This window comes from Vitis vinifera, chromosome 8 (assembly GCF_030704535.1).
Source record: "Vitis vinifera cultivar Pinot Noir 40024 chromosome 8, ASM3070453v1".
NCBI classification, from domain to species: domain Eukaryota; kingdom Viridiplantae; phylum Streptophyta; class Magnoliopsida; order Vitales; family Vitaceae; genus Vitis; species Vitis vinifera.
Window position 1 is genome coordinate 11,378,607 of NC_081812.1, and position 15,793 is coordinate 11,394,399.

The window sequence follows — 15,793 nt, forward strand, 5'->3', positions numbered from 1 at the left end:
ATGATTATTATTAATTATTTATCTATTGTGATTAGTGGTGTGAATTATTATTTTTTTCTCTAAGATGGGTTGTAAGCCCTATAAAGAGAGTAGGATTTTTGTTGAATGTAATAAAAAAAATCTCATTTTTATTTTTATATATTTGTTGTAAATTCTAATTTGAAAGGAGTATAAGATTTTATTTTTATTTTTTATTTTTTGTTTTCCATGTAAAAGTATGATTTTTATCAATTTATGAAAGTGGATCCATGATGATTCATCAACAAGAAAAAGTGAGTTTTTGGATGAAAAATGGGTCAAAGATGTAGAAAACTGGTTTTGAAATATGTGGTTGCAACGACAACGCTCGAGCAGTTTTTAAGTGCTTAAGTGCTCATCCAATGTCATAAGCCTTTCCAACACTCTAGAAATGGTTCTAGCCCTTCTGGTAGTTTCAACGACAAATTTTAGGGTTTGAGGGTGTTTTTAGAGATTTTGTAATTTTTATCAAGCCTATTTTGTTTCAAGACTAATTTGGTGTTTTTGGATTTTGAAAATCCCAATGTTTAGGCTTACCAAATATGCAACAAGATTCCTAAGGCCATAAGAAATTTATTTATTTATTTTATTTCCTTATTTTTTGCATGGTATTTGGAATGCAAATACTTAAAAAAAAAAAAAGTAATTTTGGGTTTTCTTAAGAAAAATAAATTTTCATTAGAAGTTACTTCTCAATATTATTTATTGAAAACTCGAAGTTGCTAATTTAGGTTTCTATTCCTTTTAAACAATCCTTATGGTTCTCCAAGTTCTTCTCCTTAAGAGAAGGACAATGACACCTATTATGGTTCTCTAGGTTTTTTCTCTTTAAGAAAATGAGGATAACACCAAAAGTTCTCTAGGTTATTTTTCATAAGAGAAGAAAGATTGTATGAGATAAGGAAAATTCAAGGATAAAGAATGATAGAACAATCCTTTGTATCACAAGTGTTCCAATTTAGGGAAAAAAAATAATTTGGAAAATTGCATGATGGAGAATTTATTTGAAGAAAGGTAAAAAAAAATATATGGAGTCTTTTATTCCAACATATTCATTGGGAGAGACGGCATAGGTAAATCCATAGCCTCCAAGATCAAGCCTATCTTGATTTTGGACACATTCTCATCATGAAGATGAGGTGGCCTAAGGAATCAAATTATATGAACTATCCTTAATGAACAAGACTCTATACGTTTGTAGTGAGAATGACCAATTCTCAAGATGAAACTCTTTACTTGGTAACATTAATGTCAAACATTTTGATTACACACTTAACTTGGGTGTGAAGTGGTAGAATTACCTAAAGATAGTCCCACTTGTACAACCTAAGGGCCAAATTAAAAGGTATGTTAATCACTGTCTTATGATAACCTTTTAAGGTTTGAAGCAGATTGATTAATTAGAGTGGGACTCTACCTAGTAATAAGAATCATGATCTGCTTGAAATAGTATTGATCCTTATGATACTGGGATACCTTGCATAGGTACATGTAGTTTGAGAACACGCCATATTAGCTAATTTTTACTATTCTACCTTGAATGTTTATTTTATTTTATTACTGTATGGAATTTTGTTATTCGTTATAGGAATCATGTCATATAACCCAATCATTTTTTTTTAGTAATAATCGGTTAATAGGACCTAATTATGTTGGTTGGAAAATAAACTTAAATAAAATGCTCATAACATAGTATCTAAAGGGCGAAACTCAAGAATTAGCTTCACCCATTCCTAATCCGTTTTCCACATAGAAAGAGAAAAATGCTTATTCTTAGTGGCAAATGGTTGATGAAAGGGTCCATTATATTATACTTAGGTCACTTGATAATGTGTGGCAATAGTAACACATGACCAATGTCACTACCTATGATATTCTCTTGAGCTTGTAGCAAATGTTTAGTGACATGGGCAAGCTAGCTAAGCAAGCTACCCTTAAGTTCATCATGAATACCTAGATGACAGAAAGACTCTCGTTAAAGATCATATGATTGCACTCTTTAATGAGATGGAGACCCTTAGAGTTGAGATTGATAGGAAAACCCAAGTCAATAAGATTTTAAAGACCTTACAAATTATTTCAAGCAGTTTAAGCTCAATTATACTATGAGTAAGTTAATGATAAGCTTGCCTAAACTAATGAGGGAACTTTGGATGGTTGAGGGGATTTTTAAATATCCTACAAGTGTTTATGATGGAAAAATCTTGTATATTTTCGTTTCCCAAACCCAGATCAGGTTATAAACATGCTTGACTATCTTAGGTTTTTCTAAATCCTATGCACAACGAAAAAAAAAAAATCATTTTTAAACTTTAAATAAATTTAGAAAGTGCTAACAAGAAACATACCTTAGATTCGGATGTTCCCAAATCGAATTTATGTGGTGAAGTCAAAGAATGAAGTTGCAGAAGTCTTGCAAACCCGGAGTCTTCCGCCTGATAACTCAAACCTTGATTTTTACACACTTCTGATAGGGATGAAAGAGAGAATGGAAGCTATGACTCTCTTTCTCTTTAGAGGTGGAAGACGACTGTCTAGGAAAAGATATGGAAACCCTAACCCCTAAAAGGATATTTATAGGGTTCCCTACTAAGCTAAAGTGACTTAAACCCACAAAGGCTTGGGTTACTTAATCTAACCCAAAACAGATCTTAATTGATTAATTAACCCAACAACGTCTACTAATTAATCAATTAATCTAATCCAGAGACCTCATTTACTTAACCTTGCGCAACTTTACATAATTATCAAAATACCTTTATGTCTAAAAAGTGAACTTAGAGTCAATCCAACCCTTATAACACATGTCAACAAAGTATATGAGCTTGGTATGCGAGCCATTGGGACCCATAAGAGTACTGGATTTCTCATAATCCAATTCTAATCTTATGTAAATAACAATGAGACATTATATGGTCGGGTCCGTGATTTGTTATCCATTGCGTTTAGTCTTCCCATGAACTAGCATATATAATCTAATAAGGTGAAAGCCATCGGCCTTTGAAGACTACCTCTACTATCATTGAGTTACAAATTCTCCTATTATATGTTCAATTGACATGTCTTAACTCTCTAGAGCTAATGTCAAGTTCTACTTAAGGAACTACTATGACTATAATTTACTTGAACACACCTCCTTATGATATCCCAAGAGAACACTTTGTCTCAATCCTATGAGATATCATTGGTGCATCTATTGAAAATACCCATTGTTACCGACTTCCATCAACAATGACCTAATCTATAGGGAATATATGATCAACTTACGATCTTACCGGTAGGTCAAAGCCATTTCTAACTTTAGCATAAATTCAATATTCTCTCAAAGTTGAGAGACAACATAATGAAGCAGCTTGGTGAAGTCATGACTACTTGATAGTTTTATGTTATGACTCACCATAGGTCTTATTCAATGTGTAATCATATATATTAGTGCACTCATCATGGGAAACATATTTTGATAGCCAAGATTAGTCATTCCTCCAATTAAAAGGTGGTGCACTACAACTTCTAATGGATTGTTAGACTCATGAACTGGTTGTGAACAAGTCATTTATTTACAAGAAACCTATGATTTAGATATTTCGTATAACTCCTAATGCACCCAAATCACATATAATGCAAAAAAATGTAGGTTAGAATGCTTACAAGATATAATACATGAGAATAAAATAGATAAAAATAAACAGGAACTTTACTAAACAAATAATAAAAATACACATGTTTATTACATCATGTCATACTTTTAAGAGTTTTATCATAATAATTCATATGATAGTGAAGGGTTCTTCAAGTTCTTCCCTCAAGAAAAAAAAAACAATTTCAAGTACACCAAGTAAAGAAATTCTAAGGCCGAGAAAGACAAGATTAAGAAAAAGGACAATTGTTTCCTTTATGGCAAGAAGAGTTATTAGAACAAAGAATGCCTTAACTACTTGAAGAAAAAGGAATGTATAATTCAGTCACTTTTAACTGAGTTTTGTTTAGTGGTGGATTCCACCAACTCATGTAAATAGATTTTCGGGTCATTGATCATATCTACAATTCTTTATAGGGGTTTCAACTAAGGAGAATGTAGAAAGAAAGAGAGATGTACTTGACTATGGTATTTGTCACAAGGATTGTGTTAGGATAGAGTTGTTAAAAGCATGACATAATATAATAAATTCAGATTTTATTATTTATTTAATAAAGTTCCAGTTGCACTTTAATTTGTCCTTACTTCATGCATTACATGTTATAAGCATTTTTGTTTGCATCTCTTGTACTGTACATGACTTGGGTACATTAAGAATTGCCTAGAAGATCTAAGTAATGGGTTTTTTTTGCAAGTAAATGACTTGTTCACAATTAGTTCATGGACTTAAGCAATCCATTAGAGGTTGTAGTGCATTACCTCATTATGTAAGGGATGACTGGTCATGACTAACAAGATGAGTTTTGCATGATAAATGCGCTAGTATGTACATTAAATAGGACCTATGGTGAGTGCATAACATAAGACTATTGGGTTGTCATGACTTTAGCAAGCTGCAATAGTATATTGTTTTTCAACCTTAAAAGAATATTAAGGTTATGTAAAAGTTAACAACGATTTTGACTTATGGGTGAGATCCTAAGATGATCACATATTTCCTAAAAAAATTGATCACTATTAATAGAAACTGATAGCAATAGGTATTCTCAATAGAGATACCATGATATCTCAAAGATTAAAATAATGTATCTCTTTAGGTGATCCTTAGGATATATGTTTAGGTAAACTACGGTCATAGTTAAGTGGAACTTTACATTATATTTGGTGAGCTAAAATACATCAATTGATCACACTATGGGATGATCTAGAACTTAAGGATAGTAGAGATAATCTTGAAAGGTTGATAACTTTTACCTTGTTAGATTATGAACACTAATTTATTAGGAAACTATATACAATAGTAGGTTAGGCTTGAGCACTTAGTGTCTCATTATAATATACATAAGGTACTAGAGTGCAGTTAACTCTCATTATAATATACATAGGGTACTAGAGTACAGTTAACTCTCTATAGTGAAATGTTGAATTAACTTCAAAATTAGATTATAGGAGAGCTAGTACTATTCTTTGGGTCCTCGTGGTCCTCGTGGTCCTCGTTCAAACTCATATACCCTAACAACATGGTTTATGAGAATTGAATTGACTTTTTTTTCACTTATGTGTATAAAAGCATTTTGGTAATTATGTAGGTTGCACAATAATTAGTGGATAACACCTTTGGATTATGACAATTGATTAATTGAAGCCTTTTTGGGCAAGATTAAGTGATTCATGCCCAAGATGGACTCAAGTCACCTAAGCCCAATAGAAAACCTATAAATACCCCTTATGATGTTAGGGTTTCAACCTTCCACCATTGTCCCTTACATTCTAGAGAAAGCCATAGCCTTCATCTTTAAAGATTTCCATATTATCTATGTCAAGGCTTAAGGACAAGTCATCGAGTGGAAGATCTCTAGGTCTTCAAGGTCATCTTCAATACTTGGAACTTAAGCTTTGGGAACATCCAAACCTAAAGGTTAGTATTTTAATCCTAAAAATCAATTTTTTTTAAAAATTGATATTCCTTCCATTGTCCATAGATCTAAGATGCCAACAACTGGTATTGAAATATTTGTTATAACCATACTTAGATATTTATTTATGATGTGTTAACCTTTTTTTTGCAGTCGTAGTATTTCTATTATTATTTTGCCAAAAGACCTATGTATTTTTTTTTTTTTTTTTTGTGATGATTGAATGGAATGAGTATTTTCTTTGTTTTATTCATAGATCCTGTTGTAAACTCCCTAATACATTTTCAAGTTTTCTTGTAAAATTTTATTTTATTTCCATAGATTATTTGATTATGATGTTGAATCCAAAGACCCATCAGATCATTAAGACAAGGCATATGATTGGACATTTATTCACTCTCAGTTGTTTTCATATCATTTCTTCAGTTGTTGCATCTAACTAAGGTAGTGTCTTAATGCTTTCTTTAAGACTTTATTTTTTCCAATTGGGTTATGCATTGGTGTCTCGCTTAATGCCTTTGGTATAAAGTGGCCACTTAGGTCCTATATTTTCTACTTTTTTTCATTGCATGTCTTGTCAAATGGGAAAACAAAGTGATCTTCTATTTCCCAATCAATCGCCTTTGCACCTTTTAGTGCATTCCAATATAGGGACCATACCTTATTGCCATTATGCATGGATCTCATTATTATTTATTTTTGTTGATGATTTTTCCCATTTCACATGGATATATTTGTTGTGTACTTTATTTGAATTGATTGGAAACCCTTTGATCTATGGTTCCCTTTTATCTTTGTATTTTTCTCTTGTGCATGCCTTTTAGATACAAAAACCTTTATTTTAGTTGCTCAATTAACTTTTGTTTGAACCCTTATGGTTCTTTCTATCAGATATTGTTGGAATCTATATCAAATAGATGTAAAGAATGCACTCTTAAATAGTTATATTTCTAAAAAAGTTTACAAGGAGGCACCTCTTAGATATAAACATCCACCGAATGAGATTTGTTGCCTATGCAAAACTTTGTATAGTATCCAGCATGTTCCCCATGCATGATTTTCCAAGTTCGGCTATGTTATGGTAGCTTTTAGAAACCAATCTAGTGCCTATGATTCTCTTTTATTTCTAAGAAAAACAATGTGAGGAAGTACAATTCTTCTACTTTATGTAAATGACATGATTGCTACTAGTGATGATATTGTTGAAATTCAAAAGCCTATAAGCACTCTAAAACAACAACTTCAAATAAAGGATCATAATTCTATTAGCTATTTTGTAATACTTGAAGTTTTTTCCTTATTTGTTGGCTCTATTTGAGTTAGGTTAGATGTTTGCTCGAGCTAACATTATTGATAATAGAATTTTTAATACAATTGAGCTTAATGTCAAATTACATGACACAAATGGTGAACCTCTTAAAGATGTCACACTTTATTGTCGATTAGTTGGAAGCCTTGTGTATCTTATTGTTATCCAAACATCACATATGTTATCTACTTTGCCACTCAATTTATGGTTGTTCCTTGGATCGTGCATTATGAGTTGTGTTAGGATACAACCTTTAAAAGCATGATGTCATATAATAGATTTGGAATTTGTTTTTTATTTAATGATATTTTAGTTTCACTTTTATCTATCCTTATTCTATGTATTGTACTTTATGAGCATTCTTGTTTGCATATTTTGCATTGTACGTGACTTGGGTGCATTAGGAGTTGAACGAAAGATCCAAGTCATTGGTTCCTTGCAAATAAATGACTTGTTCACAATCGGTTCATAGCTCTAAACAACTCATTAGAGGTTATAGTGCACCACCTCCTAATTTGAGGGATGACTAGTCTTGGTTATTAGGATGAATTTTTCATGTTGAGTGCACTAGTGTGTATGGTTACGCATTGGACAAGACCTATAGTGAGTCATGACTTAAAACTATCAAGTAGTCATGATCTCACTAAGCTGCTTCATTGAGTTGTCTTTTAACCTTGAGAGAATGTTGAGTTTATGCTAAAGTTACCAATGGCTTTGACCTATGGGTAAGATTGTAAGTTGATTATACATTCCTTATGGATTAAGTCACTGTTGATGGAAACCGAAAACATTGGGTATTTTCAATAGAAGCACCATGATATATCATAAAAAGGTGTGTTTATGAAAACTATGATCATAGTAGTTTCTTAAGTAGAACTTAACATTATATTCTTAGCAAACTAAGATATGTTAGTTGAACACACAATAAAAGAATCAGTAACTTAAGGATAGTAGATGTAGTTTTGAAATGTTGAGAGTTTTCACCTTGTTAGACTATAGACACTAGCTCATGGAGAGATTAAACACAATGGATAGCATATCACAAACCCGAGCACATAGTGTCTCGTTGTTATTTACATAAGATATTGAAGTTCATTTGATTATTTGTAGTAAGATGTTATATCAATTTCAAAATTAGATTCTAAGGGAGTCAATATGCCTATGGGTCCCAATGGTCGTCGCTTTAAGCTCATATGCCTTGTTGGCATGAGTTATGAGAGTCGGATTGACTCTAAGTTTGCTTTTGTGCATAAAAGCATTTTGATAATTACATCAAGGTTGCATAGGGGTAAGTGAACAAGGTCTCTAGATTGAACTAATTGATTAATTACTAGACCTTATTAGGTTAATTAATCAATTATGACCCAATTTGGGCTAGATTAAGTGACTCAATTCAATGTGGACTCAAGTCACTTAAGCACAGTTAAAAACCCTATAAATACCCCATAAGGGTTAAGGTTTCCATCACTTTTTGTCTTTCACCATCTAAAGAGAAAGAGAGTTATAACCTCCGCCCTTCTTTTCTTCTCATCGAAAGTGTGTCAAAAATAAGGTTGAGTTACTGAGTGGAAGATTATGGGTTTACGAGACTTCTAATAACTTTGAGGTCATCTTCAACACTTGAAATTTAAGGTTTGGAAACATCTAAACTAAAATGTTAGTACTTTAACCTTGAAGATATATATATATATATATTTGAAATTTTGGATTTTTTTTTTTGAAAAATTAGTATTGCTTCTATTGCGATCTAGGATGCCAACAAATTGTTCTTTGCATATCCTATCCTATTACATTAAAGGTCTTATTTTTCATGGGCTCCATTATTAGGTAGATTCCTTTCTTTATCTTTGTGCTTACTTTAAAACAAATTGGGTGAGTGATCCTAGTTATAGATGATCTACCATAGGTTATTGTTTCTTTTTGGGTATTCTTTGATTTCTTAAAGAAGCAAGAAACAAATAATTATAGCACGATCTAAGAGAGAAGTAGATTATCAAGCCTTAACATATACTATAATTGAATTACTCTAGTTATGGTGGTTAGTTGAAGATTTGGGTGTCTTGCTTTCGTCAGTGCCTACAACATATTATGACAATCAAAGTGTCACTCAAATGATGTTTTTCTTGAACCTAGAAGGCATATTAAGATATATTGTCATTCTGTGCAACATCATCTTTAAAATGACAATCTACAGTTTTGTTTGATTAACTGCAATGATCAACCAACACATTCCTTTATCGAGTCCTTACTTCAAGTCGTTTCACTGCTTGTATTTCCAAACTCAGGTTGACTTTCATAACACCACCATGCTGTTGTGCGGGACTATTAGAATTAGTCGACCAATCCCATGATTATTGGTTTATTTATTTATTTTTGATAAATTCCATGATTATTGGTTTATTGATTTGTGCTTACCTGATTGTGGCCATTTGGGTTGCCTTTGTATTTCTCATTTATCTTTATTCTTTTTGTGCATTCATATATATACCATTTATACGTGATTCTTTAATACAAAAATTGTTTTTTCCTCTACCAACAAGACTTATGCCTCACTTGTCATAAATACTCGTGGGTACAATATGCTACTACATGAGGCCTTTCGTCTTATATAACCATAGTGAAGGTGTCGACGATAAGCCTAAATTTGCTTATACTCATCACATCTATAGCATTGGTGTCATATATTTGCGTCTAAGGCGTGCAAGGAAAACGAATTGGAAAAATAATAAGGATCTAAAATAAATGACGATAATGAATTTATTCCTTTTATCTCTTATTTGATATTTGGTTCACGAGATAAAATAGGATAGAATATGTATCCTAGGATATCATATCCTATTGGATAAAATATGCAATATCTCATGATATAATTTCCAATGGGATATGATATTATTGGATATATACATAAAATTTTAAGATAACATATGCAATGAGATATGTTATATAATATTTATATTTAATTTATAAAATGAATAAACAATAATATAAAATATATATTATTTTCAATGTTTAAAATAAAAATGACATTATATTCAAATATTTTCTATTTAAATTTTGTTATGTTTAACAATATTCATGATTAAAATATTTAAACTTTATAATTTTTTTTTATATTATGTTATTTAATATATAAAAATAATTTATATATATCATATATTAATATTATTTTATAAATATTTTTTAGTTTTTCTTTTTTAATCATAAATTTATTTTATAACAAAAAAATTATTTTATAATATAAGTATATTAAAAAATAAAAAATTAATAAAAAATAAAATTTTGATACACGAGATATATCATATATCTTACCATGAGATTAACATATCCCATGCAAAAATGATGAACAAAAATGATGGATAATATATCTCACTACTTATTCTATCTCATGTTTGGTTGAACATAGGTTAGAATAAGAGATGGAATAACTCATCTTATCCCATCACTAAACAAACATGAGATATGATATAATATCCCCCTCTTTTATCCTATCTCATACTATATCCGATCAACCAAACATGTCTTAATGGATTTGAATTTGTCCCTTTTAAGTCACTATTTGGTATTGATTTGGCCAAACAGTCCTAATGGAATAAATAGGTAAAAGCCGAAAATTATTCTCTTTTTCCCCTGAGTTTTATGTAATAAGAAATAATAATAATAGAAAAATAATATCACCCTATCTTTATTCCTAATCTTGATATAATTAGTTTTATTTTTACACCTGAAGTATACCATTAACAGAATGTCACACCTATTACCAAGTCAAAAGTAAGCATAGAAGAAATGATTCATTTTCTTTATTTCTCGAGATAAATAAACATGCCATAAATCGAATGTTCAAATTCTGTATTGTCAACTTAAGAAGTCAGATAAGAAAAGTAGGCGGTAGCCCAACTAATTGGCTGATTGTTCTTTCCTGCTTTTCTTTTTATCAGAAGGCTGGAAGTTCTGAGATGATTCATGAAGTACAAAATGCTAGACAATGGACAGGTTTGAACACCATTCATTTCACGGACTAAAGACCATTTCACTTGTCAGCAACACTCAAAATTATAATAATGATAAAATTCGCTGCTTTTACAAATTCAGCAAAGTGATGGAGCAGAAAAAACACACCCAAGAAAAAGAAAAAAGAAAAAATAAGGAAAGAACGGCTTAACTTCTTATGTATGCATGTATGTGTATATATATATAGAGAGAGAGAGAGATTATTTGCCAAAGCATCCAAATAACTTCCCAACATGAGTGATCCTATCCAATGGAGGCTAATGAATATATAGCATACAATTTCAACACAGCATGCACAGAGCATTTCCAGAAACATTGAGTGTGAAGAGGTATTGGGGCAGCAGAACGTGACACCTGGAGAACCAAAGTGCAGTGATTTTGGTGATATCTCAATGTAAGTTAATGGGCACTTTGCAGCCGCCTCCGAAATGAAGCCTGTTATCAAGCAGATAATCATGAAAGAACATGCATTCATCACACTTGAGAGTTGTCATTACCATAGATAGAGACAAGAGCATCTGCAGCACCAGCAGCAAGTAGCACCTGATATGGATGAAATGTGAGGTGACTCACAGGTCCAATCTTCCGGGCGATGGAGGTTGGGTTGAATCTGATGGTGCATCGTTGTGAACCCTCCAGGCTAAAGACTTTGATGAATTGTTTTGCTGAACCGCTGGCAATAAGTGGGGCATGTTGCTGAACAGCCAAAGCAGTAAGTGAGCCCCTATGAGCATCAATTGTGAGGTAGACATGATTGCCATTTCTCATATCAAGGAACTGAATTTCACCAGCCTCAGATGCACTCAGAATATGGAGAAAGGCAGTCAAACAGCCAAGCAAGAGAAGGTAAGATTTTACGTATCTCACACCTAAATGTTCACTGTAATAATGATTTTTCAAGAGAGGATCATCAAGTAACAGCATTTGATAGGCCGCAGAAAAATCATAAACCCAAATTTTCACCAAAAAGAAAGAGAAAAAAGGCATCTAACCATCATGGTGCTCCATTTACCTTTGCAGGATCGCAGGATCCAGCCCAGGCTGAAAGCCAATTCCCACTACTCTTTCTATTGTCCTAGCGTGTGGCCGTGCTGCACAAACAAGCCTAAAAATCACAAGGGTCATTATCGGAAAAGGGGTGAAAAACATGAATGTATACAAACATTGTGAGAGAGAGAAAGAGAACATGTAGAATGTCAATAAAGAAACTCTTAAATAAAACCCCATAATACATACATCTGTATCTTGTGAATCATCAAATACTCACGAGTCTACAATCCTTGCCAACTAAGGTAGGAACAGAGAAAAAATTGATTTTACGGAAGACTGATTTCAAAATTGAAGTAGTTTTATCCTGAAAAGCAAGGAGATTGTACCATGTTTCTCATACATTTGAAATCCAAGAACAAGACAGATAGAATCACCAGAGATTAGTAATGTTAGTTTTACTGATGAGGAAAACATGTGCATGCCAAAAGAAAATTCTTTGGAAAGTGCTTACATTTTGGGGTCGGATGTCAAATAGCTTGATAGAACCATCCACAAAACCAGCTGCAAGTTGACCCCATGAACTTGAGATGCAGACTACAAAGAGCACACATAAAAATACCCATTAAACTAAGGTACCAAGGACAAATAACAGAAAATACAGGACAAGCAACAAACAGCAGATATTTCAGGAAGGCACAATAAATAAAGGCTACATATAAAACTATACAAAGACAAAGGAAGATGATGGTATTGTAACAAAAAATCTTTGAATGAAAGATTATAGAATCTCAAACGGGCTAATTTGGATATTTAGCTATGGATAATTTTGGCATGGGAATCCAACATGTTCCCCAATGAATGGACCATGACCATTGTCTGCCCAAAAAGAAGGCAAGAGAAAATGGAACAGCCTGCCTCACAGCCTATACATTACTCGTATTGATATGGAAGAGGAGAACGATTCCTAGCAACACTCAATATTTACTGAAATTTCTGAGATTCAGTGAATGGGAATTGTTAATCAGTAATAATGCCAATTAAATGTTGAGAGGAATGTCCAAAAAATAATTACAAATCAACTTATTCATTCTAAATCCTGGCACACATCATTGTATGTCAATATAAAAATAGAAAAACAGCTCAAGCTCCCATAACGCCTGGATGGATGGAAAGCCCTAAAAGCAGTCAGCATTTTCTATTAGTACTTTTCTAATATGCCTGAATTACCAACTTTTTATAGCATCAAGTATCACAGATTATATGAACTGATTAAAAAATAAATTCTAGAGCAATACAAAGAGATATCTCATAAGATCATCATCACTGTTGTCCACCACTTATGCAAGTGCTCATCCTTAAGTATTCAGGAAAAAAAAGAAAAAAAAAATCACATAAAAGAGAATTCCATCACATTCTTTCTCAAGGCCCAGCCAGCCCCACCACCAAAAGTGGATGCAATGCTGAAAAATTTTGGAGTTTAAACTGGAAAAAGATTATATTTGGGCCAATACATTGTAAAATGTATTTTAAACATTAATTCAATGTTCCAACCAGGAAACAAAAATAGCTTGACAGAGAGATGGGAAACAGGATGCAGTTAAAGGGTTTGGGAGGGTTTGTGGGAGGTTTCCGGTTCAAGTTTAATGGGAATGAAAAATTACCTATCAAGAAAAGAAAAGAAAAATTGAAAAAGAAAACTCTAAATCAGCTCAAACTGCAAAGCAAAATTTCCCAAGAGAAGTGAAGTTAATACATTTTGATTGATTAGAACTATAAATATGCACAACACTGCCAAAGTTGTGTTTCTACATTCATTTCCAATACAATCTGTTTTTCAAATTTCTAAATTAACAATATTCTTGCTTCCCACAGAGGTCCTATTGCTGGTATGTCTAAAAAGGAAAAAGTGAAGCAAGTTGACTTGAAATTTTGTCAACTATATAATACCTGCTATACCTCAAGAGAGTAAAAATGTTAAGAACCAATACAGGGAAGAAGCAAAACCCATGCTGGAATCCGATAATGAAGGAATTGAATAAACAAGCTGCTCTTTATCCAGATCCCAAGCCATGATGGATGATATCTTGCCAGCAGCATACTAGTTGCAGTATAAAAGTTACAAAGTTGAAGAGCATTCAGAGGAAGAACCAGAAATCTTCAAACCATCGCACCCAACATGAAAACAAACCCAAACCCAAACCCAAACACTGCACACCCACATAGACTGTAAGCGAACCCTTACCAGATATCCTGATTGTTGTTGTCAGTCCACAACAGCATTCACACTTTCTTACACCAGGTCTATGACCTTGGATTGAAGAGAATGCAGTTACAAGTTTCTGTTGATCCTTGAGTATTGAATCTTTCCAAATCCGAACATTTCCATCAACTACATAATATAGGGAAACTAAAACTTAGATTCATAAAAAATCTAGCATTCCAATAAGTATTAACATCTCCATCTAATCATTATCCAAATAATCAACGCATAATTATATGAGGCAACAAGCGGCAAGCTGTCATCAAGCTCATTCACGATGCAGAGTTTAGAAATTCCTTTATCAGGAAATTATGATTGTCAAAACTGTTGAGAAGGGTAGCTTCATCATAATTCCAAATCCTGAAAAACAAAAATGAGCAATTAATACATAAGCAAAATGAAAAGGAAAATGAAATGATGATAAGCAAACCATACAAACACCACCTTATTTAGGCTTATATAATTTCCAAATATATGTATCAAACAATGAAAAGAATAAACTGTTTACAAGTCGGGCATAAAAAATGGCCTGACCTAGCCAAAGGCCTGGACACAACCCCCCATCAACACACACATGTAGAGAGCATCAAGCATCAAAAGCGTCAGAATAAACTACAACACCTTCGTGGATCCCTCCTCCTTCATTGGCGACGATCTTGGGTGCTGATCACTCATCTCTCTACCGGCGTGGGCGTGGCCGTGGGTTGCAGAGGAAGCTCTCTGCTTTTGCTAGGGTTCCCCTCTCTCTCTCTCGCTCTCGCTCTCTCTCTCTCTATATCGTGGGTGGGTTGGTAGCGTATGAGAATCGGGGATTTGAATGCAGGGCTAATGATGTTATCGTTTTAAATGCCTACATCAACAATATATTTATTGTTTTAAATGCCTGCATTAATAATATAAATAATATAATATTAAATGTTATTTTATTATTTCAATTTTTATTTTTTTAATTTGAGTTTGGTAGAGGAAGAGTTTTTGTTTTCAATTTCAATATTAAAAATTTATTGAACAATTTTAATTTTTAATAATATTTTATTTTATTAATTTTTAAGTTTATTTATTTGTTTTTAATAATTATTACAATATTTTAAAATTTTTATTTATTTTATTTTATGTATCGTCCTAGTCGAGACACCAAGGCGGTATGCCTCGTACTCTCCAAGTTGGTGATCGCGACGGAGACATTGAACCGTGATTTTTACCATACAAAATACCAAATGCTCCCATCAAAGCTCAACACAGGGTCCAACATGTCCATCCCACACACAGAATTGTGGTTCACAAGAATCACAACCACTCAATGTCTCTTACAGTCTTACCACAGGCCCATCGACATATGAGGAAAATTCTGGTTTTGCTGTGTGCAAACCATTGATGAGGGCTGCCCTTCTTTCACCAACCTTCATGCTCACACCTGATCATATAGCGGCTTCCCTAGTCAGGTGGTCCGATTGGGCCTGTCCTTTCATAGTTCGTACATACTTCACATTGAGCTTGGTGCGGATGTAGGCGTTGGGCTGGAGGTCGAGGGGATCACATCTCAAAGAGATTACATAAACACGGCTGGAATGAATGCACATTGCACTTAAGGTTGTAATTTGTGTGGTTTGGTTGGATTGATACCTAAGTCAATTCTAATTTAAATTAAAAAAACA

The 15,793-nt window shown here is 32.9% G+C and overlaps 1 protein-coding gene across 19 annotated transcripts; it reads right to left on the bottom strand.

Annotated features, from left to right (window-relative positions):
- Positions 1-10,869: 10,869 nt before the first annotated feature.
- On the bottom strand, positions 10,870-15,003 carry LOC100256797 (regulatory-associated protein of TOR 1). Of its 19 annotated transcripts, none has more exons than XM_059738955.1 (7): positions 14,760-15,003; positions 14,121-14,498; positions 13,826-13,976; positions 12,390-12,472; positions 11,901-11,993; positions 11,386-11,768; positions 10,870-11,242 (listed from the first exon to the last, which is right to left on the bottom strand). In XM_059738955.1, exons 4-7 carry the CDS (start codon positions 12,425-12,427, stop codon positions 10,908-10,910), a joined length of 849 nt encoding a protein of 282 aa, XP_059594938.1. In that variant the 5' UTR covers positions 12,428-12,472; positions 13,826-13,976; positions 14,121-14,498; positions 14,760-15,003; the 3' UTR covers positions 10,870-10,907. The 19 variants fall into 19 exon arrangements, 12 of the variants coding, with proteins under 12 accessions (XP_059594938.1, XP_059594935.1, XP_059594933.1 ...); XM_059738952.1 differs by having other exon boundaries at positions 13,835-13,976; positions 14,760-14,950; XM_059738950.1 differs by having other exon boundaries at positions 13,835-13,976; positions 14,673-14,950.
- Positions 15,004-15,793: the final 790 nt, after the last annotated feature.

What these genes read in the sequence shown, in the direction of transcription:
- LOC100256797 (XM_059738956.1), bottom strand. Translation starts at nt 12,427, where the DNA reads ATGGTTCTATCAAGCTATTTGACATCCGACCCCAAAAT. An exon ending in TTGACATCCGACCCCAAAAT is followed by an intron (nt 11,994 to 12,389) that starts GTAAGCACTTTC and finishes TGTGATTTTTAG; the next exon opens with GCTTGTTTGTGCAGCACGGC. An exon ending in GATCCTGCGATCCTGCAAAG is followed by an intron (nt 11,769 to 11,900) that starts GTAAATGGAGCA and finishes TCATTATTACAG; the next exon opens with TGAACATTTAGGTGTGAGAT.